Source organism: Labrus bergylta, chromosome 7 (genome assembly GCF_963930695.1).
Source record: "Labrus bergylta chromosome 7, fLabBer1.1, whole genome shotgun sequence".
Lineage (NCBI taxonomy): Eukaryota > Metazoa > Chordata > Actinopteri > Labriformes > Labridae > Labrus > Labrus bergylta.
The window spans coordinates 25,968,765-25,995,683 of NC_089201.1; the positions used below are offsets into that span (position 1 = coordinate 25,968,765).

General features: G+C 40.2%; 3 protein-coding genes across 6 annotated transcripts in view; 1 reads left to right on the top strand and 2 right to left on the bottom strand.

Moving 5' to 3' along the window:
* Positions 1-4,870, bottom strand: part of ccdc33 (coiled-coil domain containing 33) — a 48,937-nt gene extending 44,067 nt beyond the window's left edge. For 2 of the 3 annotated variants that reach the window (XR_010666702.1, XM_065957195.1), the window contains exons 1-2: positions 4,159-4,870; positions 2,777-2,891 (exon numbers count right to left, since the gene is read on the bottom strand). The gene's annotated coding sequence lies outside the window, so the exon portion shown is untranslated. The remainder of the gene's footprint in view (positions 1-2,776; positions 2,892-4,158) is intronic. The other variant, XM_065957194.1, reaches the window with a different exon arrangement.
* On the top strand, positions 3,574-21,516 carry stra6 (signaling receptor and transporter of retinol STRA6). Of its 2 annotated transcripts, none has more exons than XM_020631284.3 (18): positions 3,574-3,747; positions 7,462-7,844; positions 9,176-9,242; positions 9,880-9,962; positions 11,151-11,284; positions 11,800-11,966; positions 12,811-12,936; positions 13,742-13,809; positions 14,337-14,416; positions 14,530-14,591; positions 14,867-15,029; positions 16,475-16,550; positions 16,951-17,084; positions 17,412-17,529; positions 17,853-17,954; positions 18,047-18,210; positions 18,902-19,039; positions 20,575-21,516. In XM_020631284.3, the coding sequence occupies exons 2-18, from the start codon at positions 7,780-7,782 to the stop codon at positions 20,796-20,798; spliced, it is 1,971 nt and encodes a 656-aa protein (XP_020486940.2). In that variant the 5' UTR covers positions 3,574-3,747; positions 7,462-7,779; the 3' UTR covers positions 20,799-21,516. The 2 variants fall into 2 exon arrangements, with proteins under 2 accessions (XP_020486940.2, XP_020486941.2); XM_020631285.3 differs by lacking the exon at positions 3,574-3,747 and adding an exon at positions 3,901-3,923.
* Positions 21,517-21,804: 288 nt separating this feature from the next.
* Positions 21,805-26,192, bottom strand: islr2 (immunoglobulin superfamily containing leucine-rich repeat 2). The gene is made up of 2 exons (XM_020631283.3): positions 25,881-26,192; positions 21,805-25,187 (listed from the first exon to the last, which is right to left on the bottom strand). Exon 2 carries the CDS (start codon positions 25,176-25,178, stop codon positions 23,031-23,033), a length of 2,148 nt encoding a protein of 715 aa, XP_020486939.1. The 5' UTR covers positions 25,179-25,187; positions 25,881-26,192; the 3' UTR covers positions 21,805-23,030.
* Between the last annotated feature and the right edge of the window lie 727 nt (positions 26,193-26,919).

Genomic DNA, 26,919 nt, shown 5'->3' on the forward strand with positions numbered 1-26,919 from the left:
CTCTCAATGACTGATATTCTGTGAGGCATGCTGGGGTGAAATTTCTTTTCATAATTAAAAACTCTTGAGATGTGAGAAATGCAAATCCCCCATCAGAGTGAGACAGGACATGTTGCTTTGTGGAGCAAATTCATATTCATAGCATGTTTTCTGGTATAAATTGTGTGTGTGTGTGTGTGTGTGTGTGTGTGTGTGTGTGTGTGTGTGTGTGTGTGTGTGTGTGTGTGTGTGTGTGTGTGTGTGTGTGTGTGTGTGTGTGTGTGTGTGTGTGTGTGTGTGTGTGTGCTTCATTTCAGTGAAAATGGAGCAACACCTTTAATTTTTTTATTTTCTGATACGAGACATTTGTTGTGTGTCCCTGATTTAAAAGGCCATGTTTAAAAGTTAAATCTAGTCATGTGGCCTTTTTATCACACCTAAGTGATGAAATATGATTCTTAAAGAGCAACCCTAATAAATAAAAACAAAAAAAGCATTCTCCTGTTTCCAGGAAAAAGATAATGGTCATGAACACACATCAATGTGAATGAACTTTCCGACCTCCAGTTTCCCAGTTAATGAGATAAGACGGCAACATCTGAAATTCAACAACAAACAAATAATCCAACACGCACACATGACCCACATCATCACCAAAGCCTCTAAATGTATGCTCACACAGACCACCCAAACAACACCCCCCCCCCCACACACACACACACACACACACACACACACACACACACACACACACACACACACACAAACACAGAATGACAAAATAGAGGCCACGGCAAGGACATCATCTATCACACTGACATGTACAACACCCCAACTAAAAGAGACATCAGCGCACACACACACACACACACACACACACACACACACACACACACACACAAACACACACAAACAATTTCCAAGAGCCGTAAACAACTAATATAAATAAGAGAGCGGATTCTCCCTCCATTTGCCTTACACACTCATTGACCTTTTAATTTCACTACAACACAGTGTACGGTAATATAGACAAAGATTACAGTGTATTACACGGTTTACAGCTTTGATGGTTATATTTATATAATTTACTCCATTTTATGTGTTAAAGAGCCACATAAAAGGACATTAAAGGTGCACCTAATAAACAGGTACGTCTGTTTAAGTGGATACATACACAGCTATGATGTCTAGAACTGCGAAATGTAAACTATAATTCAAGATAAACAAAAAAAATCTAATTAAATTCTTAAAGTGTGCACAGTGTGTTTTCCAAGGTGTTATCCGAACGGTTATAAAATGAAGATATTACTCAGAGGCTCCGACTCGACCCTGCCTCACCGCCATAAATACAAGGCGCTTGTCAGGCCATCGCAGCGGGAATGTGACAGACTGAGCGCTGCACACCAGCACGTATGCGGCGAAGTGATCATGACCACTTTAATAACTATCAGGAAGATTTGTACTTGTCACTGGCTCCTTAGATAAACCATCCCATCCTCAGCGCTCATAAGCAGAGGTATAAATCTTACACTCTCGGCCTATACAACAATAACAGCGATATATCAGAACAGAAACGACCCACAGGACTCAAATTGATTTTTTCCCCCTCAGTGGACATTTATGTTTGATCACTGAAGATATGTAAGCTCATCTAATACAAAAACAGGTTATTAAAATCCATAAGGGCCAGACATTTGTTCTGGATCAGCTCTTCAGATTTAATCACATTTATTACCAAAGAGTCTATTAAAGTAAAAAAAACAGATTGCTGCTGGGAATGCTGCAGGCTTTTGTTTAGCTTGAATTGTATATTTATTAAAACCAGGACTTTTCCTTAAACACACAAAATTTTGTTTATGTGAGTGTATTTAAGTTAACTAATCCACTGTGTTGTACTCCACCTAAATCAAACTGTACGCAGTATTGTAAACAGTACACTGGAACTTAAATAATGGGTCTTTTTTTAGCCCGGGTTATGTGCCAAAGCACATTGTTAATTACACATTTGAATAGTGATTCAGCCTGTTTTTACAAAGCCAATAGAGCAGCAGCTGGAAAGTGCTTACACTGACAACATTTTTCTGAAATTTACAATCGGCCGACCAAATTCAACTTCATCACAGCTGTCAACACAGATAAGCAGTTCTTTCATGTCCGCTCAAATGTACATGTTTTTCCACCTCGAACACACACAAATCCAATTAGTTTCTAATTGAGTGTTACAAGGCTCATTGATTATGACAGAAGCCGTGCAGCAGGCTGAGCCGCAGAAATATATCCCCAGTAATTAGCCCCGCTGCACCCAGGAGGCCTTCAGCGGGCATGACTTAATATGGAGGCAATAATTCTCAATATTACTCACTTTGAATTGACGTTTCCATCATTTAAATCTTAATATTTTATAGGAGAAGCAAATGAAGAATGAAAGAAGAACTATTCCGATTTCAAAGCAGATACAATTACATTTGTTTTATTCATCTGCGAGGAATCTTAAATCAAAACCAAACAGGTTGAAAACAGCTAGTATCAGAAGTATGTTCAACTTGAAGTCAATAACTTCACAATCTAATACTTTTTTAAAAATGGAAGCCATAAAGCAGATTGCTAACTCAGTTGCAAGACTGATTTTCTAAAGAAAAACTGGAGTCAGCTGGTTAATAATTATTACGCTGTGCTTTTCCTCATGAAGTGATTACTCTAGTTTCTCTCAGAGTTATTTTGAGACAGTTTTCAGCATCGGTCTAAATACAGTGAAAAACAGAGGAACAGCAGCAGTCAGAGGGGTTGGTGCACTTACATGTTTTTTTCATGAAAAGGTCATTAGAAGGTCATCTCGTCCCAGTGTGGAGGAACAAGTCTAGATGCATCAAGAGCTTCAACTTGAAATCTCCACGTCAGTGCCTTTTCTAACTCTAGTGGAGAGAAGAATCATAAACAGTTCTTTGGATTTAAACCCTAAATGTAAAAATACTTAAACACAAATAACATTATTGCAATGAGCATGAACAGGTATGAGATGGGTCTATTGAACATCATACAGTATGTTATTTTAAAAGGTATCTGCTTTGCAGTCATATATACGAGTCAGTGTGTCATTGAAGTGAAAGACAGAAGAATGATTAGATAAACTTTTAATGCTCATCTTGTTGCCACAGTCCTGATAAAATGATGCTCATACTGAAAGAATATGATTTAAGTCTTGACATTTCTTTATCATAACTGCTTTAGACTGGCATTGAGGGAATGACATTTAAAGGTTTATTAAAATAAAACTGTTTTTTAAACAGCTCTAAATAATATTCTTACTGCATTTTTTATGTTGATGCAGTTTCTCTCATTTCAAAAAGGATGCAGTTACATTAAAATACAGCTGCAGCACAAACTTGCACCTTGATTTAAACCACAAATGAGACTTGACACAAGAGGGACAATGTGCATACAGCAGCTTGGACCAATTATTTCATTCAGGAATATAAAATACTTGCCTGTCTTAACTTGAACGTGAACTCTTTATGTTTCACAACAACTTTGCATGCAGCAGCAATTTTTATGATGTTCTCCCCACAACAAGATAGAGACAGGTCAAAGTCCCAGCCAGACTCCACATGTGAGGTGTGCAGGAAAAAGAAAAGATTGCTCTTGAAATTGTTGTGTGTTTTTTTTAGATAATTATTGATCCATTGAGGGTGTATAGCAAAAAATTGATGCAAACTCGGTCACTTAAGGTTCTCCAGACCGACACAGACAGGAGGCACAGGTGAACAGAAGGTAAGACATTTCAAAAAGTAAAGTGCACTGTTGACTGAAGGCTCTATATGTTTGAGGGACTGCAACCAGGTCAGGTAATGTAAAAAAAAAAAAACAGTCTTTTATCTTGCTAACAGCTTTGACATTATTCAATCTCGCACACCTGTCTGGCCCTGCAGCACACCTGCGCGCGGGCGGTGAGTAGGCTAACATCTCTGGGTTTTTATTAGCCGGTGTAGCTGATAATAAGTCCAGCCACGATAAAAGAAAAAATCGTGTGTGGCGAATTTTATCGTCTGTAACGAACGTTTTCCCTTTCACAAAACGAGCGCTGGTCGATTTATTCATGAAATACTACAGGGGTTAATTGCTCATGGAGATGGTAGAGGTACTTCAGAGCATGTGCATGGAAGTCACAGGTGACTGTGTTACCTGTTGCTGCTCTCAGGCTGAAAGTCTCTTTGTTGTCGGGAGATCAATCTTAACTTCAAAGGCATGAAATTTGTCCACGATGGAAACCAAACCCAGAGGATCTGTCTGCAGCTGCCTCTGCACACACACACACACACAAAAAAGAGTCGAGCATGCTCAGCTGTGGGATTTAGGCCAACAATGATCCGCCTGCTCCGACGCTGCAACAACAGTGCATTTGTCAAAAAAATAAAAAAATAATGCCCGTATGTTTAAAACAGGAAAATGTAATCTGTAATATGTACCATGGTTTGCTGAAACTGTATATTTGTAACATGGAGAACAGTGTGTTAACTTCAGAATGAGCAAAGAACTGAAGTCACCTTAAAGGTAGACTCACTGTTTTTAGGGGCCTTTTTCATGCAGTATGCACTATCTGGTAAATCTTATGAAGGATTACACCACATCTTTAGGAGGAACTGATGCACTTTTTTTTAGTCTCTTTCATTTTGAATGAGTTCATGGATGCTTTAATTGCTGATGCTGTCCAATATGGAAGGGGATCTCTCAATATGGTCTGTGACCCAAGATAGCAATAATGTCTTGAGACAGCGATTCTGCTGTAATTAATATTTTACAGTAAGACAAATTGTATACTGATAAATCTTGATATGTATGACTGAAGAACATAAAATGCCTCTAAAAGGGTAAAGTGCAGGATTTATTAATTTATTCAATTCGGTTTGGTGTCAATTTCACCTTACCTTTAAAAAAAAATAAAAAAAAAAAAAGCTTCAAAATTGATCTCATTTACACCTTCTTCTATCATGCTGTCTACTTCTTCTTTGGCCTATCAACTTCTATTCACAGCACCTTCAGTCATGTCTTCACCCCACCATTAGCAGTCTTGAAGTAAAGAGTCAAATTGGCAGGAAAATCTGCAGAGCGCCATATTTAAAAAACATAAATCAAATATCGATATTTTCCACCAGCGATTTGATAATTGTCTCTAAAGAGTATAGGGACGGTGACCAATTGCCACATCCATATTTGTCCAAGCACCTTCTGTCTAGACTGTTAATGGATCAGTATAATTCAACTGTTTGTTTTCACAAGCCTTTATTAATATTTCCTACCAAAAGGCTTTATCGCTGACTTCCTAAACCTAATACAACTGACCTGTCTGTCTTGATCAAACCACTTCTCTGTGATGTAATTATAACTGTTCAAAGCATTCTTTGTTCAGTGACCCCTTTATTTGCTGGAGCTGCTTTGTCTTCAGGGGCACATTTGATTTTTTGGCTTATGTGCTTGAGAAACCCTGTTTTCTCAGGAGTGTTAGTGGGGAAGTTTTGTTGCTTTTTAAAGAAGTGAGACTTTAATCCCGGCATAATGAGCGTATGCTGACACAGAGGCAGTGTTGCAAAACGTGAAATGTGCAGGAATGCAGACATGTTGCATAAGCTCTTTACAACCTTTGTTTACATAAATGTACATATAAAAATAGAAATGTGAGTGCATTTGTTGTTGCTTGATTAGCCGTGTTGCAGGAAGAAAATAATTGGAGTTAAGGTGTTGCCATGACCCCTGGCCTCCCTCTGTCTGTGGCACTCACATGCTTGTGCTTTACTTGCACTGGAAGCTCTGAGATGATTTCCCCCTCCTGCAAAATGATCTTCCCATAATTAAATCCCTAACCGCTGTAAGAGCTCGTGACTTTTTGCAGGAGAAATGGGAAACACCAGTTTAGATCGTTGTAAATAGAAGAAGAGGACAAACAAAAGTTTAAAAACTACGATGTACTAAAATAATGTAAGAAAAAATAATTCAAATCTGAAGTGATGGTTAGATTTTCTTTTTGTTTGTTTATTTCCTATGGTTCAAGAATCCAAGAGGATTTCATATATAACAGGGTTTTGTCATGACTCAGGGGTCAGGACTCCACTGAGGCCAAGATCCAACCTGCTGGGATTGAGCCTTGAAGGTCACGGTGACATATTAAAGACATAAAACGTGTAAACAAACTTATCTTGAAGTTTCCCAATGAATTATTGGGACAAATGAACCACCTTCACTTCATTTAATCAATATATCAAGCAGTCGATTTAAATGGCAGACGACCGCCCAATGTTTCAAAGCTCAGGGTGCCCAAATCACATTTTGAAAAAAAAGAAAAATATATAGAAATGCCAATGGTATAAATAAAACAAACACTGAGAATCCTCACCTAATAGTAATACTATAGAAAAAGACAAAAATGTAATAATTTTAAGAAATAACATTAAGAGGAAAGTAGGGGAAACATGTAGGGCACATTTATATGGGAATGTGTTTATACATTAACAGTGCAGTGTGTCTGTTTTAGCTGTGATAACTTTATGTGGTGTGCAGTGACAGCTTTAAATGATTATCTCTGAAAGTATATGTTTGATATTTGTGTTTCTACTCTCCTTCACTGGTACACACATTGAAGAGTTCTTCATGTTTATTGTTGGATATTATTTCTGCCCAGGAGCTAACATCAGTGACAAGACACCATTGTCATTTATATAAAAAAAAACTTCTCGGGACAGTGTTACTGTACTTATTGTTAAATCAATCTGATTGACATATAAAGCTGTAGAACTTGTTTCATGTTGGACAACATACATTTTTCCCTCTCTTATTACATTTGTACTTCAGAGGATGGCATACAGTTTGGATATTACAAGCCTTTCCCTTTTAAAACAATGTTGCTTTTAGAATTTCTTGTAAACAGCATGTTAAACTCCAAAAACCAGTGTTGTAAGCTTATTGCAAAGGTGTCTGGTTTAGAAAACAGTTTTCACATGGAAATGCCCTTGGACACCTTTATCTTAATGTATCTGTGAAAGACAAAGTGCTGGGTTCAATGACCCTTTCCTTGATCCCTATCAGGCTGAAGGTGCAGAGTTATGAACTGAGGTGTAGTCTGACTGGCTGTCTGTCTATCTGGCGCGATTTGACTTTTTTTTTTGTTCTGCTAATTTACATAAACCTAGTCTTGGTAACCTTTCCAAAATGTAACTGATCCATGACTGAGAGGGAACAATGTGAGAATTTCCCTGTTATCAATGTGGAACTCCTCTCTGATAGAACCCATCTCTCCCAGCGGCTCACGGTCCTAACTTCAGTTTCATAACCCTGCACACCTCACCACTTCTGCATCAGGCCACAGGTCTAATAACACTACCCCAAAAGTAGATGTAATCCCAGTAAGCTGCAGGTGGCCTTCCAGATTGGCTACTTGGATCTCCACATTTTTCCCTCCTTTCACACACAGCCCCCCTCTCACTCTCTCCCCAGGCTCCCAGTGTGGTGGTAACCCTCAGCTGAAAAAAGGGCCTTTTGCAGGGTGGAGGCAGCACGCTCGCAGCAGCCAGGACCTGTCACATTACTCTCAGCTCCACAGCGGGACGAAGGCACCTGAATACAGGCTGTGAGGGAGGGTTACAAGAGTGCCAGACGCCTCTGCTGCCGCTGAGAGTACAGCTTGGGACCTGGGAGAAACTTTTTTCCCTCTTGAGTGAAGGCGATTGCAGCAGTGTGTCGCCAGAGATTGGGGTAAAAAGTGCTCTGGCTACTTTTTAAGACTTTGGATCTGATAGAAAAAGAGACGGCACAATGGATCAGGATGCAGACTATGAGTACCCGGATCTGGATCCTCTGCCAACCAAAATTGAAGCAGAGTAAGTCCATTCTTATCCTTTATTTGTGAACTTCAGACCAGGACTTTAACAACTAAGTTTAATTTTCTGTAGTTTTTTGTACTTGTACTATTTCTGTAAAATCCCTGTCCTAAAAAAGTAAACTGTGATTAATGTTTCTGTTAGTTCCACAAACTTTCTAAGTCTGAAAAAAAAAAGTGTGTCGATATTTGGTGACGCTTGGCACACTTTGCCTGTGCAAGTATCAGTGTGAGGTAATGTGTCTGTTCACATCACTTGTCCTATTACAGTAGAAGCTGCCTCATTTTCATGCCTGCAGTTAACAGCTTGTGCAGGAAGTTTTGCCCATGTAACCTTCCAGAAAATCTACGACACTATTTATCAAAACACGAGTGCATTAAGCCTGAAATAACTCACCGTTAAAAGTTTCCCTGTATAGGCTTCAGCCACAAAAAGCTAAGATGTAGCTCATGGCACCATGCAAAGTTTCAACGACTGTTATTGATGAAAGTCTTGTGCGTCATTCTTTGCACCCATAATGCAACTGGGCACTAGGCACTGGGCAGTTATTTCCTTCTGAGCTGTTCGACTTAATCTCAGTGCTTTTCCGTGTAAAAAGTCCTCATATAAACAGTGGTGCCAAGCGGTTATTAGCGAGAAATACGACGTGTATTAATGCTTCAGATTATCAACATGGCAGTGTATGATGGAAATGTAATTTGTCACCAGCCGCTGTGTTTAGCTAAATTAATACAGTTGTCATTTAAATGAATACACCGCGTTGAGTTGTGGTCTGAATAAAAGCTTTTGTGGTGCCTCAACTGTAGCTAACTATTAGATTTAGCTCACCCTTAAGAGTCTTCAAAGCTTAATTTAACATTTCCTAAATTTGCAAATGATTTGCTATCCGAGTGCCGAGTTACAAATTCACACATTGTTTGGAAGGGGGAAAAAAAAACTCAACTCTGGAAGCTGCCTTTCTCTTCCATTAACAGTCCCATTAAGTAGCTGTAGTATTCTCCTCAGTACATCTACCAACTTAGGATCCTTGATTTGTAAGGCCGCCTCTGAAAACCAGAGTTGTAAACCCTCCATGACCAAGCATTCCTCCTCTTCCAGTGTACTGTAACGTGAACATAGGCATTTGTTGTTTTGCCTGTGTCACGCTGGTACCAATCCGGTTTAAAATGCAAATCTCTGCTGCAGGATTTCAGCTGCGAAGTTTCCAGCGACAAATGGTGCTCACAGTGACGTGTGAACAGGTTTAGTGAGGTGTAGGACCGCTCAAATCCTTCAGTCTTAAGTTTAACTTTGTTTTGCTCATGTGTGAGTGTTTTGTTCCCTTTTTTTAGAATAATCCCTCCATGTGACCCCACGGCTGATGACAGACTCTACCACATATGCATCACTGCAATATCTGTAAGTCCCTGTTGGATTAATGAGACACAACATTACACAGTCCTGAGAGTCACTGGCTCTTCAGTGCCCCCCCATGTAGTGGGACATAAAGCATACTTATGATTAAACTCATTGAGACAGTACACAGTTTTACTGTAAAAGCCAGCGGTTAGGTTGGTAGTCTTGCTTATTTTGTCTATTTTTAGCAAAAAAAAAACTGGTGTTGATGAAAGTTAACCTTTGAGCTCTTAATGGTGAAATTTCAATAATGATCACTATCACTTTGTTTTGTCCCCTGGCAAATTCCCATAATGATTCTTCTTCTTTTGATGTGTGATTACAGACGGTCTTAGTTATTGGTCCAGACTGACCCGTTTTAGAGAAAAGCAGCCTTTCTGTCCTTGTGTTTCCTAAACATTTCACAGGTCACGACAGGTCACTGAACTCTTCCTGGTCAGTGATCCTGACTGATGACAATTCTTTCACACCACATCCACGGGGGGAACACTAATGAGACATCAGGGTTTGCTTTTGTGACAACATCACGTCTTTTTTGAGCGTGTAGCAGAATGAGACCTGAACAGCGGGGAGTCCACAGCTGCAGACAGAAAACTAACTGATGAATCTTTCTCTCCCCCCCCCCCCCCCTCCCCTCTAGTTTGTTGTCATGCTGATCCTTGCAGTGTTAGCCAGACGCACAAAGGAGGGGTACAGACAGAAAGGACTCCCAGGTTTACTCAGGTGACGCTTTATTTGATGTTTTAAACATGTTTTCTTAAATGACATGAACTTAAATGTGATATCAAATAGCTGCTTGCTTTTTCTGCACCATGCTGGTCGCTGTGTGGTTCAAGTTATTGGATTGCATGTATATACAGTATGTTGACCTTTTTTTGGAACCATATGACTTCCATATGATTTCTAATGGACTTGTTCTGACCCTGAGATCAGTGTTTGTATAGGCCTTCGATACTGCATCATATTCATTATCAGGTATATGGAGATGAACGCCAGTTAATACACTCATCCAATACCAAACCAATTATACCCAAAAATCAACTAGTTTTTGGTAAATTACCATTAGAGGATTAAAAACAAAACCTGTGTGATGCTAGCAGAAGTGAGATGTTAGTCAAAGCTAGCGGAGGTCAACGTTTTCCCCTCAATATGTATATTTTGTACCCTGTGAGTATCTGAGCGGTACTCAGTGTTGGTAAATCGTCCGGTCTTGGTATCAAATTTGGTATCAGGAAGGAAAAAAGTGCATCAGAACATCTGTTTTTTATGACTTTTTTGGCCGTGATTCATATCAGCATGTCATTCTCCTTATGGAAACTCTTTGGTTTGGTTTTAAAATTTAAAACAGAGGGAGCCATTGAAATGATAAGTTCTAATGGTAGATTGACAACATGGAAACATGAAGATATTGAGATAAGAAGTGTGTCATTGTGGTACTCTGAACTTTTATAAGGGAGTTAAAAACAATTTTTCAGTGTTATGTTTTTTTTCATTTTTACAATAACTAAGGTGATTCTCTTGAGAAATTGGCCTCAAAACATCTGTTCTAGTAGAGACCTTAGGTGCACAGTGCAGGCTTGAATATCAGACTGCTCTCATTCAGGGTAACGTGAACGTGTGTTTTTTTTGGAGGTTTGCACTGATAACAGCTCTCATGCTCTTCATTGATATTTTTCATACTCTGACATAAATGTAAGCGACGGGCATCTCAGCGAAATACAAATACAAACACAGCAAATGTCTGATATAGTTGAACCCTGTTGACATTTTTTTATAGTTTGTTAACTTGAACTTTATATACCCTCAAATGGTCCTTTTTTGAAGTTTGTCATTTCTGCTCAATAACGGCTTCATCCAAAATGTGAGGCTGGTAACACGTGGGCTCTAAATACCTGCTGCTTGATTTCACAGTCCGGTCAACTTCCTGGATCATACGCAGCACAAGGGCCTGGCAGTGGCCGTGTTCGGAGTGCTCTTGTGCAAACTGTGGGGTCTTGTTTTATCACCAAACCCCCTACCTTTCACGGCGGACACAGAGAATAAACGTAAGGACTTCTATTAGGTTCAGAAGAATGTTACAGAATGCAAATCATCTAATCATCTTTTAGAAGTAATTGTGTGTTTCTGCCTTTTTTATGAGCAAATACTAAAAGAATTGTAAGCTGCATCAAATGTTTCTTCACAGCTGTTTTTTTCCCCCTGTGTTATGTAATTGGATTATTTATTATTTCCATGTGTCTCTGTTATTTTCAGCTTGGGAATGTGATTGTAAGCTTTGCAAAAAAGTTTTTTGACATTACATAAGACTTGACTGTAAGGAGTCGGTCCCCTGCTTTTTTAACACAACCACCTCTCAACAGTTAGTCTGCGAGGTTTGAAGGGCCAATTCAGTAAAGATGGATCTTAAATCATTCTTAGTTTTCCCACATTTCAGGGGATGAAGTTTGTGTGATGTGTAAACGTGAAGCAGAAGTTGTGTTAAGAATTTAATCACAGAAATCAGTACGTGTTCCTTTTTGGCACCCTGGCTCCTCACACACTTTTTTTGCTTTATTTGCAGAATATTGGGTGATACTGGGAGTCTTCTACTACCCCGCGCTATACTACCCTCTCCTGGCATGTGGCACTTTACATAATAAAGTTGGCTTCGTTCTTGGCAGCCTCTTGTCATGGACACACTTTGTTGTTCTCGTCTGGCAGAAAATCGACTGTCCGAAGGAACCACTGGTATGCTAACATGACTTTAACTACTTTAATGGGTTCCAGTTGCATCTTTAACTTCTTTAATGGGGCATCTATACATTTATATTTTCTATGATCATTTGATGAATTGTCAAAATCTTTATAATGTGTCACCTGTCAAAATAATCAGATTTATTTCAAAGACAGAGATGATTAGTTCTGGCCTCACCAATCAGAGGTGGTCTGTAGTATATGAGAGATGAGACTTAAAAAGATGAATATCAGGATTTTCTGCTTGATTCACGGACAAATGAAGCAGTTTTAAAGAATGGCCACAGCTCAAAACAATTAGTTCTACTGTCTGTTGAACACAATTAAGAGACTTTGTCACAGTTAATCAGTTTAGTGTGTGAAAGAGACACAGTTTTTGGATAGTTTGTCTTTTCTGTCTTTTTTTTTTTATCCTGCCATGAGCTGGCACACACACAACGCTGCAGGAGGGCATCTGAGCTGAGCTGCAAGAAGGAGCTTAATCACATTAAGACATACGAATACTTTTTATTGAATACTTAATTTAGTACTGAATATCTTTAAAAAATGCCGTTTTAATTCAGATATATGTGTAATATTTAATAAGAGATAACCTAACTCTAGCACCACATCTTTCACATTGGTCATTTGGAAGTCTCACACGTTTTTGTTGTATTTTGGATCCAGTTTGGCCCTCACACAGACTCCCAGTGGAACATACTGAGCTATTTCTGTTTGCTTTTTGTGTCAATGCAATGCTTTTTCTTTTCTTTTCTTTTTTACATGAATTGCCATTGTGACCCTTAAAAACTCTTACCCTATGTTGCCAGGAGATTTGAAGTGTTCCTTATTTTTCCAGATACACAAACACTACTCCCTTTTCTCCAGCCTGCCCCAGATAGCTTGCTTGGCATTCCTCAGTTTCCAGTATCCCCTGCTTCTATTCAAGGGCTTAAAGGGCACTGAGAAGAACAACCCCACCGAGGTAAGTTTTGATCTGAGAATAGTTCTTTTGGCATGCCCGCTCTTGGCTTGGACGGCCCATATATAGCACTAATTGTTTGGCCTGCTTACATAACAAACCAGATACAAGTGAATGTGTAGCCCACGTTAGCATCAGCTTTAATGATTAAAAAAAAAACTCTCTAAGACGCACATTTCTCCCGAATCCGTGCACGTGATGATTCTTTATAAGCCGCCTGCTAAAGAAGGGGCTTACCATGCTCACACAGTCTAGGCCGAGGGGAAAATGTGGAGGCCAAAGCAGCGTGCGAGTTGCCTAATCATTTTAAGGAGATTTGACGTAATTGGTTTAGGTTATGTTGGAGATCAGATTATGAAAAGGTTGCCTTGTTTTTTTTCCTCGGAGGAGAGACAATGCCGTGTTTATTTGATGCTAATCTCAGCGTGGGTGTGACAAAGCTGGTGTGAGGTGATTGTCTGGAGTTTGCTCCCCCCACCCCCCCCGACACACACACACACACACACACACACACACACACACACACACACACACACACACACACACACACACACACACACACACACACACACACACACAGGACTATACATGATGATTTAAATATGTCTAGATACTTATCATAAGGCCTAATGTAAGTGTTTTAATAATAATAAAACAACTTTCAATTAAAACAGCCACTAATTAAATGTACAGTAAAATAATTAAGCGGCTTATTGATGACCCCAAATCAAATAATTGAAGCTCCTTCACACTGTTCTATGTATTATCATTTGGTTTCTTTAATGATTGATGTCCATGTTCCTGTCAGGATCTGAGTAGCAGCTACTATAAGGACTATGTGAAAGAATTGCTCAAGAAGAAGACCACAAAAATCAGGTGAGAATTGGAGCCTTTTATCAATAACACCTGATTGGCTGCATTGCTACTTGTTTTTTTCTTTTTGTCTTTTGGCTTCTCTAATGAGCCTTATGCGGTCTATTTTCCAAAATAAGAGCCTTGTGTTAAACTTTATTTGATGAATGATGCTCTGCTGGATGTTCAAGTTTTAAGCTTAAACCCTTATTTACAGGTAGAAACATTTTCAGTGAGATTAGTAGTTTCCAAGACTGGAATATATTCTCCACTGCATACTGGTGTATACATAACACTGACAGCTACCTGTGTGTTCAGTTAAAAATGTATCAGAAAGAACAACCCAGCCCTCTCAATCAGTCCTTTTATAATATGTTTACCCAAACTAAACCCAAGCTCACATTTGTAAAGAATGTTTGACTCTGACTGTGTAGAAACACATTTTCTTTAATGTTATGTATTTAATGACGATGTGCAGAAATGTCTCGCTGATTCACGTTCATTTCAAATGCCATGTTGAAGTACCATATTGAATGTACCTTTGCCTTCAGCACAACAAGCACAGAGACACCGAAGCTCCCTCGAAGAATAATTGATGCTGTGAAGTCGTACATTTACACACCAGTGGAAGGTAAATATGCAGTCTCTGCCTTGTCTGTGGGACTTTAGTAGTAATGACTTTTAGTGATACCTCCAGGAAATGTTTATAAAACTTCAACTTCTTCTTCTTTTTTTTTCATCCAGCTTTCCGTTTTCCACTGAAGTTGGCCGTCTCTGGTGTCGTGTCATTTATAGCTGTGTATCAGGTAAATACCACATCAGCTGAATACTATTCAATTAGACTTTAATAGTTTTAAAAAAATCAAGGACAGAGAGATTGTAGCATACTTTAATATGTCTACATCTGCTTTAGATATGAACGGAAATGTAGATAAAGTAGATGATCTAAGTATAATACAGGTTCTAAGTTAAGTTTCCACATCTGTAAAAGTGAGATTGCATTCCGCCCATGCTGGAACAAAAGTGATTTCTTTAACTGACAAATGTCCTGCTTTGTTTTTTTTGTTTTGTTTGTTTTTAGATGGCTCTCCTGCTGATCTCTGGCGTGGTGCCGACGCTCCAGACGGCCCGTTCAGGAGTCGATGAAGACGTTGCTAACCTTTTAGCTGGCTTCAAGATAATGCTGTCTCCAGACAAATCTGAAGTGGTCAGGATAGTGGTCTACTACATGTGGTGTGTGGAAGGTGAGTGAAGAAGCACAGGTGGCCATTTAGTTTTATGATCGATGCAGAATAATCCTGTTTTATTTAGTGGAGTTACCCGCAGCTGTTTGTTTGAAATATTTTGCAAGGCTACGATAGTTTTTAACTTTCCATCTGTTTCAATAGTTTTCGTTTTGACTTTTTGTTTTCAATTTCAGTTTACTTTTAATTAGTCTGTAGTTCTTGTTTGTTAGTTTTAGTTTATTGTTTAACTTACATCTTACATCTTATTTTAGACCTCTTTTATTTTAGTTGAAGAGATTTTAAAAGCCACAAATGGAGCCCTGTTGCTCTGTTGTGTTTCTCTTTAAAGTAAAAAATTATAAACAGGAACAGAACATTTTTTAAATAATGAAATGTTAGGCTCTGTCCCAGTATCTACACTTCAGCCCTTTCTGCCCCTTAATTCTGCGTTCTCACTATGGGCTGCAAGACCTTAAGACGTATAGCTGTGGCTTGCCAATCCAAGACATTAAACAGGGACACAACTTTCACACAGGTAGAATTTCAGTCAACTTCTTAAAAGTGGTTGTCCATCTTTCCTTCATAGAGCTCGTCCACAGTGACTGTCACTGCTCCTGTGTCTATATTCAGAGCTGTAAATGCATTTGCAATTAAGACTGAAATATCCAAGAAAGCAACACAGGAAATACAGGAAGTAAATGTTCCTGCATGCTCTGATTGTCTCTGTGCTGACTTAAAGCACGTACACACTGTTCCTACCACTGTTTCTCTAATTCAATAAACCTCACCAACAGCGATCCCTCTCCCTCCCTGCTATTAATATAAAACCAACAATACATCATCCAGATCACCACAAAGAGCGGATTACCTTAAACAGAAATCAAATGGCTGTGCTTTGGTGAAGAAAATATGTACAGTATTGGTCTTCACCATCCATAGCAAAAGAAAAAGGACAGTATTTTTTGGTGTAAGAGCAGCATGTGTTCATCTACTCGTGTGTGCCAATCACAGTATTAATGGTCGGCAGGTAAACAGAGAAAGTTCTCACATGAGATCTTTACAAGTAGCCTTAAGAATATAATAAATAGATTACATGAAAGAGAAACAGCAGGTCTATTTACTCCTGCAGTCAAGAGGATCATACAAAACTGAAATCCAGTCAGTCAGAGTGCTTGTGTCGAAGACAAACACTAAAGTTAAGATCTCCCATCACTTTATTTAATTTAAGTTAGTTTTTTTAAACACACAATACATTTCGGCAAGTTATCTTTATTTTTAAATCCTGGTTTTTATTTTTGTTCCAGTTAATGGAAATGTTTGTGCCTAATTAGGTTGTGTGATTTTTGTTACTTTTTATTCAGGATTATAATCTTGATCTGCAGAAAGTACGTGTCGGCAAATGATGATCTTTGCAGCATAAATAACCTGAGTTACATGTGCTCTTTTTTTTTTTTGTCCTACAGTGTGCTACATCTCAGCTATAACTCTGTCTGGCTTGGTAAACCTGGCTATGCTCATGCGCTCTATGGTTCTGCATCGGTAGGTGTGAAATCAGAACTCTTTGGGGTTTTTTTTGTCATTCTTCTATTCCCTTCTCAAAGTTTCCAAGAATAGAGCGCTTGCTTTGCATTCGGCGTCTTTCATTATAATGTGTCGGCTCACAGAGGAGTTATTATAACATAATGGAGAACTAATCACCAGACAGACAGAATAGCATTCACTCTGCGCTAACTGCTGCTGGAATTGAAATGGCTATTAAGATAAGAAATGAAATACTGAGTCATTACCATAAATTACAGCCTATTAGAAGAAATGGTATCTGTATCCAGTATTGGATTGCATTTCATGCTAAACTAGGTCTTTAATTAACAACGTAGGTTTTACATATTTCAGTTTGGCACAGTGTTGCATTGTGTTTTCTGTGTTTCTGTTTCTGTAGGTCGAACCTGAAGGGGCTGTACAGAGGAGACATCTATAATGTTTATAACTGCCAGAGAAGCATCAGGGCTTCACGGCCGGCACTCGTCTGCTGGATGGGATACACAAGCTTCACGGCAGCTCACATCTGCATTGGTAAAGCTGAAGCTTAAATCACGTTTTGAAACCGATTTTCAGCATTATTCTGATTTTGTTTCTCATTTTCTTCCCTTTAGAAATGCTGCTCAATCTTAGGTGTTATATCACATTGTTTTGTACAGTCCTGTACCCATGATTAAAACTGTTTGCTCAGCAGATGGTTGTGACATACAAACAATCCTCTTCTTATTCTTAGTCAGCCATTGCATTCTAATATTTCATCCAGTTAAAGGCTTCCTTATTTTTAGTTTCTAAATACACTTCTCTTTTTTTTTTTTAAAAGAAAGATGAATCCACCTTGAAAGTTTGATCTCTCCCCTGTAGGCATGATGATCCAGACCTTGGTGTTCTTCCTCTGCCTCCTGGTCGCTGTCTTCCTCATCATCATACCCATCCTGTTCCAAGAGAACCTGATCGTCTTTCAGATCCTGCTGAGCATGTGGTGAGAGTCGTAGCATCTCTTTGTCATTAAACCTCACTGTAGGTTAAGTGCAAATTACCTGGTTTAACATGTTGTGATGCGAGAACTTTATAACGTCGGTTTTACTGCATAAATGGGATAAATAAAGGATTATTTTATCTTATCTTATCTTAAACTTGTAAATTCATGTCTATGGGGATTTATTGATACTATCTTGGGTCCTGTAATGGGACAAACATGTAGTTGCTGTCCTGTATGTGTATGGTGATGACTTTTCCTCAAGTATTTTGTTTTCGTTCTGACTTTTTGAAGGACATGAATCACGGGTCATTTTGTCTTTTCAGGCCCTTCTGGCTGATGATTATACTGGCTGTGTTGATTCAGCATATCACCGGCAGGTTCTGCTTCATCAAAAAAGACGGAGGCACGCGAGACCTAGACAACAGGTAATCTTTGCCATTTGTTGACTCCTGTATTCAAGTATGAGCATTAGCACAGAGCCTGTGTTTCTGATCCATTCTGTCAATCTCATTTCCAGGGGTAATCTGTTCCTGCTCACATACCTGCTGTTTCCAGTCAATGTTCTGATCGGGGTGCTGCTGGCGGTGTGGCGAATGATCATCACGGCGCTGTACAACATCGTCCACATGGGACGCATGGATATCAGTCTTCTTAACCGCAGTGTGGAGGCTTTTGACCCAGGTGAGCCACATATCCTTCACCACATTGCCAGGCTCCTGTTTGCTGAGCAGACCGAAGCATCACGTCAAGTTCACTGTCGTCTGTGATAAAATCATGTCTGTTGAGTCCTGCATTTAGCTCTGGGTCCTTTGAATATGTTTCAAATAGAAAGGGCGAGGCACGGCAATGTAATTGATTTTCATTCCTAATTTATATTTTCTAGTGTTCTTAAGCCTCAGTCAGACAATGTAAACACATGTACCTGGTTTAATCATTGTGCTTTTGCCTTTGTTAGATGCTTTCAGTGGTTTTTTTTTTCACTCCCACTGTGGAGACTTAGAGAGAAGCAATTATCTGTGAGCAAATGCATTTATTCTGATCCCACTTAGAGGCCAGAAATGTGTATCCTATCCATTTTACTCAGACTGCAGCTCAATGCAGCGCCTATTAGATCTGTATTTTGTGCACTGCGCACGACTGTAATTGCACAGCGATCTCTGAAAATGGGTGGAGATTTAAGACATCTGTTGTCAGGAAAAGCAGGTGGTTTAAAAAAAAAAGAAGTGTGATTGTATGACCATTATGTGTGATTGCCTCAAAGCCAACATGGGGTGTGTAGTCCTATGTGTTTATTGCTTCTGCCCAGTCAGAGTGACCCCCCCCCCACCACCTCCCTCTCTCACTCTCCCTCTCTCCCTCTGTCTGTCTGCAGCCTACCGCTGCTATGCTCATTATCTGAAGATTGAGGTGAACCAGTCCCACCCGGTGATGAAGGCCTTCTGCGGGGTGCTGCTGCAGTCTGTTGGCCAGGAGAACAACTCGGCACAGAGGTCACGGGATGCTGAAGAGGGTCTGTAACACCAAACTCACCTACAAGCATACTCATCCAGAAAGAGCTAATGATTCAGATGATAATATTTTACCTGTTGGGTCAGTGTATTTAAAGCTAAAACTGCTCATTTTTTAATGTTTATATTGTCAGCAAATCCCATAAAAAAGACCAAAACCAACACTTGACACACTGTTCCTATCAAACATTATCCAAACAGAAGACGATTGTGCATGTTTGGAACATTCTTCTAATGCAGATGCCGTGGTCCAAAGTAGACTCTTATGTTTATATAAAATGTATAAAAGAAAATGCAGCACAATGGAACAGAATAGCTCATTGAGGTTGAGGTTAGAGAGATCGAGAGATCGATAGCAGATTAATAGGCAATCCCAGGATTGGGCCGCACACAAGATACTTGTTAAATATGACCATTGAGCGTTGGTTAGGCTTTTTCATACCAATAAGAAAAAACAGAGAATATCCAGCTCTCTCTTTTGAAGATCAAAAGTGTGGTTGTATCTATATTAAAGTCTGTGGGACATTTTTAATTTCTCTGGGGAGGTTTAGCATTCAGCAGCAGGTCACTGTAACACCTAATCAGATCATAACACTGTATTGCACGCGCAGAAAAAAATGGGAGCTCGGCGGTTCTGATTTAATATGTCAGGAACAAATTGAGTCACACTGTGGAATAATTTACAGGCCTGCTGCTGGTCCCAATCAAATCTGTCATAAACTAATCAGCTGTCCATATGGCATGCCCACACTCGCCTGAGCCCTCAGCTTCTGTTACCAACAGACAATATAATACTATAGACTGGTAACAATTCTACAAGAAATTAAATTGGGGGAGCCAGTAGCCTAGTGGGTTAGTGCATGCGCCCCATGTACGGAGGCTGGGGTTTGAATCCGACCTGTGGCTCATTTCTGCTGTATTATTATATTTATGTCATTCTGCACTCTCTCTCTCCCCCTGATTTCTGACTCTATCTACTGTCCTATCTCTAAATGAGGGCATAAAAATAAAACCTTGAAAAAAGAAAAAGAAATTGAATTGGTATGCAGTGATAGCGTTGACCCAAACAGAAGGTGGGTTCAAGTCTGGGTCACGTGAACATTTTTCAAAAAAAAAGAGCAGAAACATCCCTCCATCTCTGTCTGTTATCTAGTCCAATGAAAAATGTGCAGTGTACATGTTGCTTGTTTGCAGCCATAGAATAATGCATTATCAGGAATAATCTTTTGTAATACACAGATTAGTTGTTGAGTAGCTGATTACACAGATGAGCTATGCTAATTGCCTGTTTCGTATTCATGTAGCCCAGGGGGCTTAAGCTCTCAGTGCATTAATGGCGAGCCCAATATGCTCCTACCATGCTTAGAAGATTACAGTATGATTGCTTTCTATTATTACTCTTCTTGTAGTATCTAATTGCTCCTGGGTGCCCCTTTAAAAATAGTATTTTCTCATTTTAGTTGGAATAAAAAAAAAAAATCTATTCTTGCAAATATTTGTCATAGTTGGTGCTATCATCATGTCCTCGTGTCCTCAGGGATCCAGCTGGTCCAGCAGGAGAAGAAACAGCTCAAAGTGTCGTGCACTAAAAGGGCTCGCAGGAACTGGCAGCTCCTCTACACCCTGGTCAACAACCCCTCCCTTGTGGGCACCAGGAAACACTTCCAGTGTCAGACTGCAGAGAGCTTTCTGAATGGAAGTCTCAACCGCAGCGCCAAGGAGGGGAGCAACAAGGAGACAGAGCCCACTGCCAGCGACTGAACCTGATAAAGGATCGGCTGCACAGTCTTTTTTTTTGCTTTGGGGGAAATTCTACAGTCATATTGTGTTTCCATACCTGCTGTAGATGTGTTGAAAAACGTGCACTTATAGTTCAGTGCCCCATGTAGAGGTATGAACAAAGCCCTCCCTGTCTGAAGATTGTGAGTCCACTTTGTGCTCATGTTTCTCTGATTGTTTAAATGCTTGGGCCACAATCTGCGGCCTGATGGAAGCATGCGTGGCACTGACCTTACACTCTCATCATGAGTCATTTTTTACACATCTGTGTGCTTCTTTTGGGATAGCGCTTATCACATATCTTTCAACACATGGACAGGCAATTCACTGAAGCATCCCTTTAAAGAATGTATTAAATTATAGAGCATTTCACTATTTATGAATTCACAGAATGAGCTGTTTTCATAGGCTGTGTAAAACCATTTATTTTTTCAATTGTACACATTTTGTGAAATTAGCAATAACCTGTGGAGTACATGACCTAAAAATCAAATGAAACTCGACTTTTAAGGTACAAAACCACTTGCTGCTTCCAGCGTTTTCTCACTATTGTCCAAACTCTTTTCCTGGTGTCTGATGTTCGCCAACAGTACTCCGTTTGTCTCTATATTTACATTTAAAATGCTGACTTTAAAGTGAAAAAATCTATTTCTGTATTTTCCTTCCGATCACTGTGAAAAAAATAAAACTGAAACAGTAATTGTTGTCCTTTCATCTCTTATCATATACCGAAGTGAAGGGAAAAGAAAGAGATGATGTGAGATGATGAGATGATCAGCGACTGAAATCGACGCAGTTTTGTTTTTCAAATTATAAAGAAAATATGACCCGACCTCCCTCTGTAAAAAGGCATGACAATAACAAGAAAAATATCTATACAAAAATTAAAGCCTACTTTTAAAAAAAATAATTCCATAAATAGAAATCTCAATCGCGTATTTTTCTGTTTTTCCCCCGGAAACATCTGTAAACAAAAAACAGGGGAAAGTCGTTTTTATAATTTCATGTTTTATTAATTCCACTTACATAAAAAAAAATGTAAAAAAATTCTGAAAAGGTCACTGCGTTTTTTTCGATTCGTTTTACAACAGTTCACAAAAAACACACTATATGCATCAGTTTACAAGACAGTGAAGCCGGACACTGACGCGCCCTTGTTGTTGAGGCTTCATAGAAACGTACCGTCGTAAAAAAAATAATAATCATCATTTCAATTCACATGGCTTTACATCACGTGTTGACAGTAACATCTACAGTCCTCTATAGACTACACTAAGAAAAACCACACTGGGAAATACGTGTGACATGCCATGGACACGTTCATTGTAAAAAGCGAGAATATATAGCAAGCACCCGTTGATAAAGAGGTTAAAGTCGCACATTTTTAAAGCCTTACGTAACGTCAAACCACATTTCTTGTTGGTAAATAACCTGGAAATTTCTAACGAGCACGACAGCTGAAGGTAAAGTTTCCATTTTTTGGCACAGGACGGCGGGAAGGTGAGGCGCAGTAACTCTAAAACCTAATATCTAAATTTGATTAATTTATAAATTCCATCTTTCGAATCTGAATTAGCAGGTCTATGACCAAGACAAATGAATCCTGAGAAATAGCCTTGTCAGATAGTTTTTTTCTTTCTTTTAGACTCATCCACATCCCTGAAAAGACGCACACATAAGAAAGGACAATCGCTCCCTGATGTCATTGTGCCAAAATGGCTTTAAAGCATTGCTCATTTTTAGTTTAAAAATGTTTGTGCTTTCAAAAATTGTCTATTCATTTCTTTCTCTCCAAAATGTTTTATTTCTTTTTGTCTGAAATTACGCAGAAGTCCGGAGCTCTCCGCGTCTAGCCGCAGTACGCACATGTTATTGCGCCATCAGTGCCCATCCGCGTCCGTCCCGCAGGAAGGAAACATGTTGTTGCTGTCCGTTCACATTTGAGGTCTGATAAACTGTATAAATGTGTGCTCGCCCTGCAAACTTGATGGTTTTTTTTTTTTTAAACCTTACAGTAGACTACAAATGTCACACGAATCAAGTCACAATCTGAAGTGATTGACGGTCTGAGGTAAAAAGAAAAAACAAATGAAAGGATACACTTTTCTTTATCACAAGCCTTCACGTGTAGTAATGGTGGGTGAGTTACCTGCTTGAATGTAGGCTACTTAAACGTAAAATATTGTACAATCTTCCCGCAGACTTGGGACGGTCTCAACGGCTCGGCTGCTTGTAATTCCCGTTGATCTCCTCGGAGATGTTGACCGCCTCTGCGCCCAGCGGTAACCTGTCACTGTACTCCGAGCCCACCTCGAACTCCTCCGGGTTGGTTTTGGTTGAAGAACCGGGGATGGACTCAGTCACTACGCTGCCCTCTGCCTCTCCCTCCTCTTCTCCGTCTCCCTCCTCTCCCTCTCTCTCGGCCTCCCCCTCCCCCTCGCTGGGGTTGAAGGTTTTCTCAGACTCCACAAAAGACGTCCTGCGATCAAATTCTCCCGCCATTTGTTTCTCCATCTGATCCGGATTCTGAGCCCTCATGATGAGCTTGTAGGTCTTCCCCTGGTACTTGTAGAGCAGGTGGCAGCAGGTGGCCCCCAGTAAGGGAACGGTGGCCAAACCCAGGAGGAAAATGCTGACCACCACTATGATGAGGAGGGAGGGAATCTTCTTCCTGGTTGTGAAAACGACCTGCACCTGGCAGTCCTGCCCACCATAGGTGAGACAGAGGGTGTAATTGGTGCCAGGCTGTAAACCATGGAACCTGTAGGCATTAACCCCCTCCTCTATATTAGACCACTGCACCATTGAGTGTCCATTTCCTGTATCCACACAGAGGTAGAGCATGTCTAAGGTGGTTTGGCTGTTTGAGGACTGGTACAGACCAAGCGGCTCTCTATTCACTGTTTCCTGGTTTTCAGGTTGACTCAGATGGAGGTTAGACTTGCTGCTTGGCAGCTGCAGTGGATTCAGTTGAACTTTGGCCTCTGTCTCAGACACTTCTAATGCAATAACCCCAAAATCAAAAGTGTACTGCTTCAGATCGTCCAGGCTTAGGTTGAAGGCGTGGTTCGAGATGTACTCGCTGCTGTCTCTCACCCCACACTTAGTTGCAAAAGTGGTGCCCTTGGAAAATCCACCCGCCTGCTCTTTGCCCTTGTTTTTGTCTGGTGAACCTTCAGGGCTGATCTTTGTCCTCTCACCAGACTTCGCCCTGTTGATCACATTGTTTTTGGAGGTCATGGGGTTGAAGGGCTTATTAGAAGTAGGTTGAATCTTTTCAGATGTAGAACCAGGCAGTGGGCTGCCGTTGTGTTTCTGGCTGGCTGCCATAGACACCTTCAAGCTGCTCTCAGCCCTACCTAAATCATTCACCGCAGAGCAGCTGTAGTTTCCATCCTCCTTTTTACTCAGACGAGGGATGACGATGGAGCCATTTCGAAAGACCAGGAATCTATTGTTGGTTGTTTTGTCATTAACTGGAACATCATTTATCTCTCCAGCGGAGGGCAAAGGGAAGAGATAATTCTGATTTCCTGCAGTGACCTCCCAGGTGACCTGAGGTTTAGGGCTCCCTGTTGTCTCACAGTTCAGGACCACCATGAAACCCTCATATAGCTCAGTGTTCTCAATGTCAGGCTGAGAGTTTATTGTGACAGAAGGGAGCTCACAGACCAGTTTGGGAACATTTGTAACCAGTGTGCCCTTCAGGTGTTCAGGGGTCTCACATAAAATTGTTTGTGGCTCGGGGACGGAGATCTTAGTGGTTGCGATCCAGTCCCTCAGCCACTCCAGGCTGCAGGAGCAGGAGAAAGGGTTGTTAAAGATCTGAAGGTGGGACATGGAGGAGAGAGCACTGAAGGTCCCCTTCACGATGGTGGTGAACTTGTTGTTGTTAATTCGCAGCGACCTCAGATCTTTTAGAGTGGAGAAAGCATCCTTGGGAAGGTTGATCATCTCGTTGTTGTTCATTTTAAGGAGCTGCAGGGCTGTGAGGTTCTGCAAATCCTCCCATGGGAAGTTTACGATTTTGTTGTAGCTGATGTCCAGGTTTTTTAGTTGGATCAGAGGGGCCAAGGTGTCTGTCTCGACGGTAACAATCTCATTGTGGGCCAGCCAGAGAGAGGTGACCTGGATGATGTTGACAAAGCTTTTGCTCTTCAAAAATTTAATCTTATTGGCAGAGAGGCTCACAGTGGTCACATTGGAGGGGAGACCCACAGGAACCACCAGCAGGTCTTTGTAAGCACAGTCAGCAAACTGGTGGGCAAATTTATCCTGGCAGCTGCAGGGCTCAGGACAGCTCTGTACAATGGCGACCATCGAAGTCCACAAGGCGAGGAGCTGCAGGAGCTGTGAAGCCATTTTCCGCTCCTGCAAGAAGCAAAACACCAGACCTCAGCCAAAGGGTTAAAATCATATCAGACACTCAGACTACATCCATTATGTCCATCACAGCAGCGGAAATGCACTGTGAAAGGTTTTTGTCTCTCGTAACAATTCAATTGTGTGTTTATTGAAAAAGCTTTCCTTGTTTCAAATGGCATCAAAGCTCTTTAACACAACTCAAAAATGCACTCTAAAGTCAGAACACACAGAAACAACAATATGTGAAAACTGCATCTGCTCTACAAACTGATTAAAAGCTACACATGCAAAGCACCAATGCACGGAACGAAAACAACATTTTTCTTCTTCTAAGTTTTGCACATTTATCCACTCTGTTAAAGCTTTTATGCAGGTATGTGTGTGATATTTGCAGTCGTTTCAGGGTCAGGGGGTCTCTGCTTTTTCTGAGCGCGTCTGAAGTCCGGTGCGTAAAATCAGGTGCTGTCCACAGTGCTGAAACATCTGAATATTGCAGTTAAACTTTACCTTGCGCAAGAGGTAAAATGCTATATTTTCATGATTTATTACAGATACGTATAGCTTTTGCACTCCTAAACCAATGCCCTTGTGATTCAGTTGCATTTGACCTACAGGGCGACGCTTATCAGGATAATGCTTATGGTTTTTCTTTCTATTGTACCTGCAGTAACTGACTCATTAACCACAAAATCATCTTACCTGTCTGATGTCAACTTCAATCTTGTGTCGTTTAATCACTGTCGGAGTTTAAAATCCTCAGAAACAAGTTTAATAGTCGGAAAAACTCTCGTCCTCGTTTGTTGTGGATCCTTTCACATGACTTTTGCAGACATCAGCAGTAGCAGCGAGGATGAAGGGCGGTAAAGGGATCATTTTTTTCCCGGTGAGACGCTCTTGCAGTCCGAAAGCGCCTTTTCCCACTCCAGCCCGAGGTGTGCGATCCATTGCGCGTCCCCGCCACCGAGGAGCGAGAAAAGGAAGTCGTGAACGCGCAGCCTCTCCCATCTCTCTCCTCTCTATTAAAGATACAGAAGCTCTGGGTCCACCACCCTCAAAGAAAAATTCATAATTTAAGGACGCGATGTTTAATTTATCACCCCGACCCGAGTCTAATCTTTGACCTCGTTCGGTTCAGCTGCAACCCTTTGTCTTAAAAACGACCCAGCAAAGAGTTTCCAAACGCAATGACAGCTCAAGTTTGTTAGTGGGGCAAGTAGGCTAATAGTGTACAGAAAAATCTTTCGAAACTGCGGAAATATAGACTATAGGCTGGGCTTTATTTTTCCTAAACAAAAATGAATACAAAGGATGAAGACTGACAAACGGAGTCCAACAAAGGAAAAGACCGCAAACCAGTTCCAGATCATTTGATGTTCATTTATTCAGAAAGTGTGGTTTAATGGCTGATGTTTTTTTTGTTTTTTTTTTAGCTTTAGGCCTAGTTAATATGTTGTTACCGGAAAAAGCAAAGGCTAAAAAGAAGATGACAGAAAACGTGTAAGATCACATTTGTTTGTATAGCCTATATCCCCTTAACACGAGATGTTTTCAGTAGTCTGTAGCCTACTTGTTTAGGATTGGGCTACTTTAAAAAAAACAAAAAAAACGATAATTTATTTTAAATGAATACAGTAGACATCCACTATAAGCCTACACATCATAACAAGCATTATAAGTCATCATAGTTCCTTATATGTCTCAGTCACATGAATCTGTATTGGTATTTAAGGAGATATAT

Coding starts and splice junctions, on each gene's coding strand:
- stra6 (XM_020631284.3), top strand. CDS start 7,780: ATGGATCAGGATGCAGACTATGAGTACCCGGATCTGGATCCTCTGCCA. Junction 11,967..12,810: donor ACTGTCCGAAGGAACCACTG/GTATGCTAACAT, acceptor TTATTTTTCCAG/ATACACAAACACTACTCCCT. Junction 15,030..16,474: donor CTACATGTGGTGTGTGGAAG/GTGAGTGAAGAA, acceptor TTTGTCCTACAG/TGTGCTACATCTCAGCTATA.
- islr2 (XM_020631283.3), bottom strand. CDS start 25,178: ATGGCTTCACAGCTCCTGCAGCTCCTCGCCTTGTGGACTTCGATGGTC.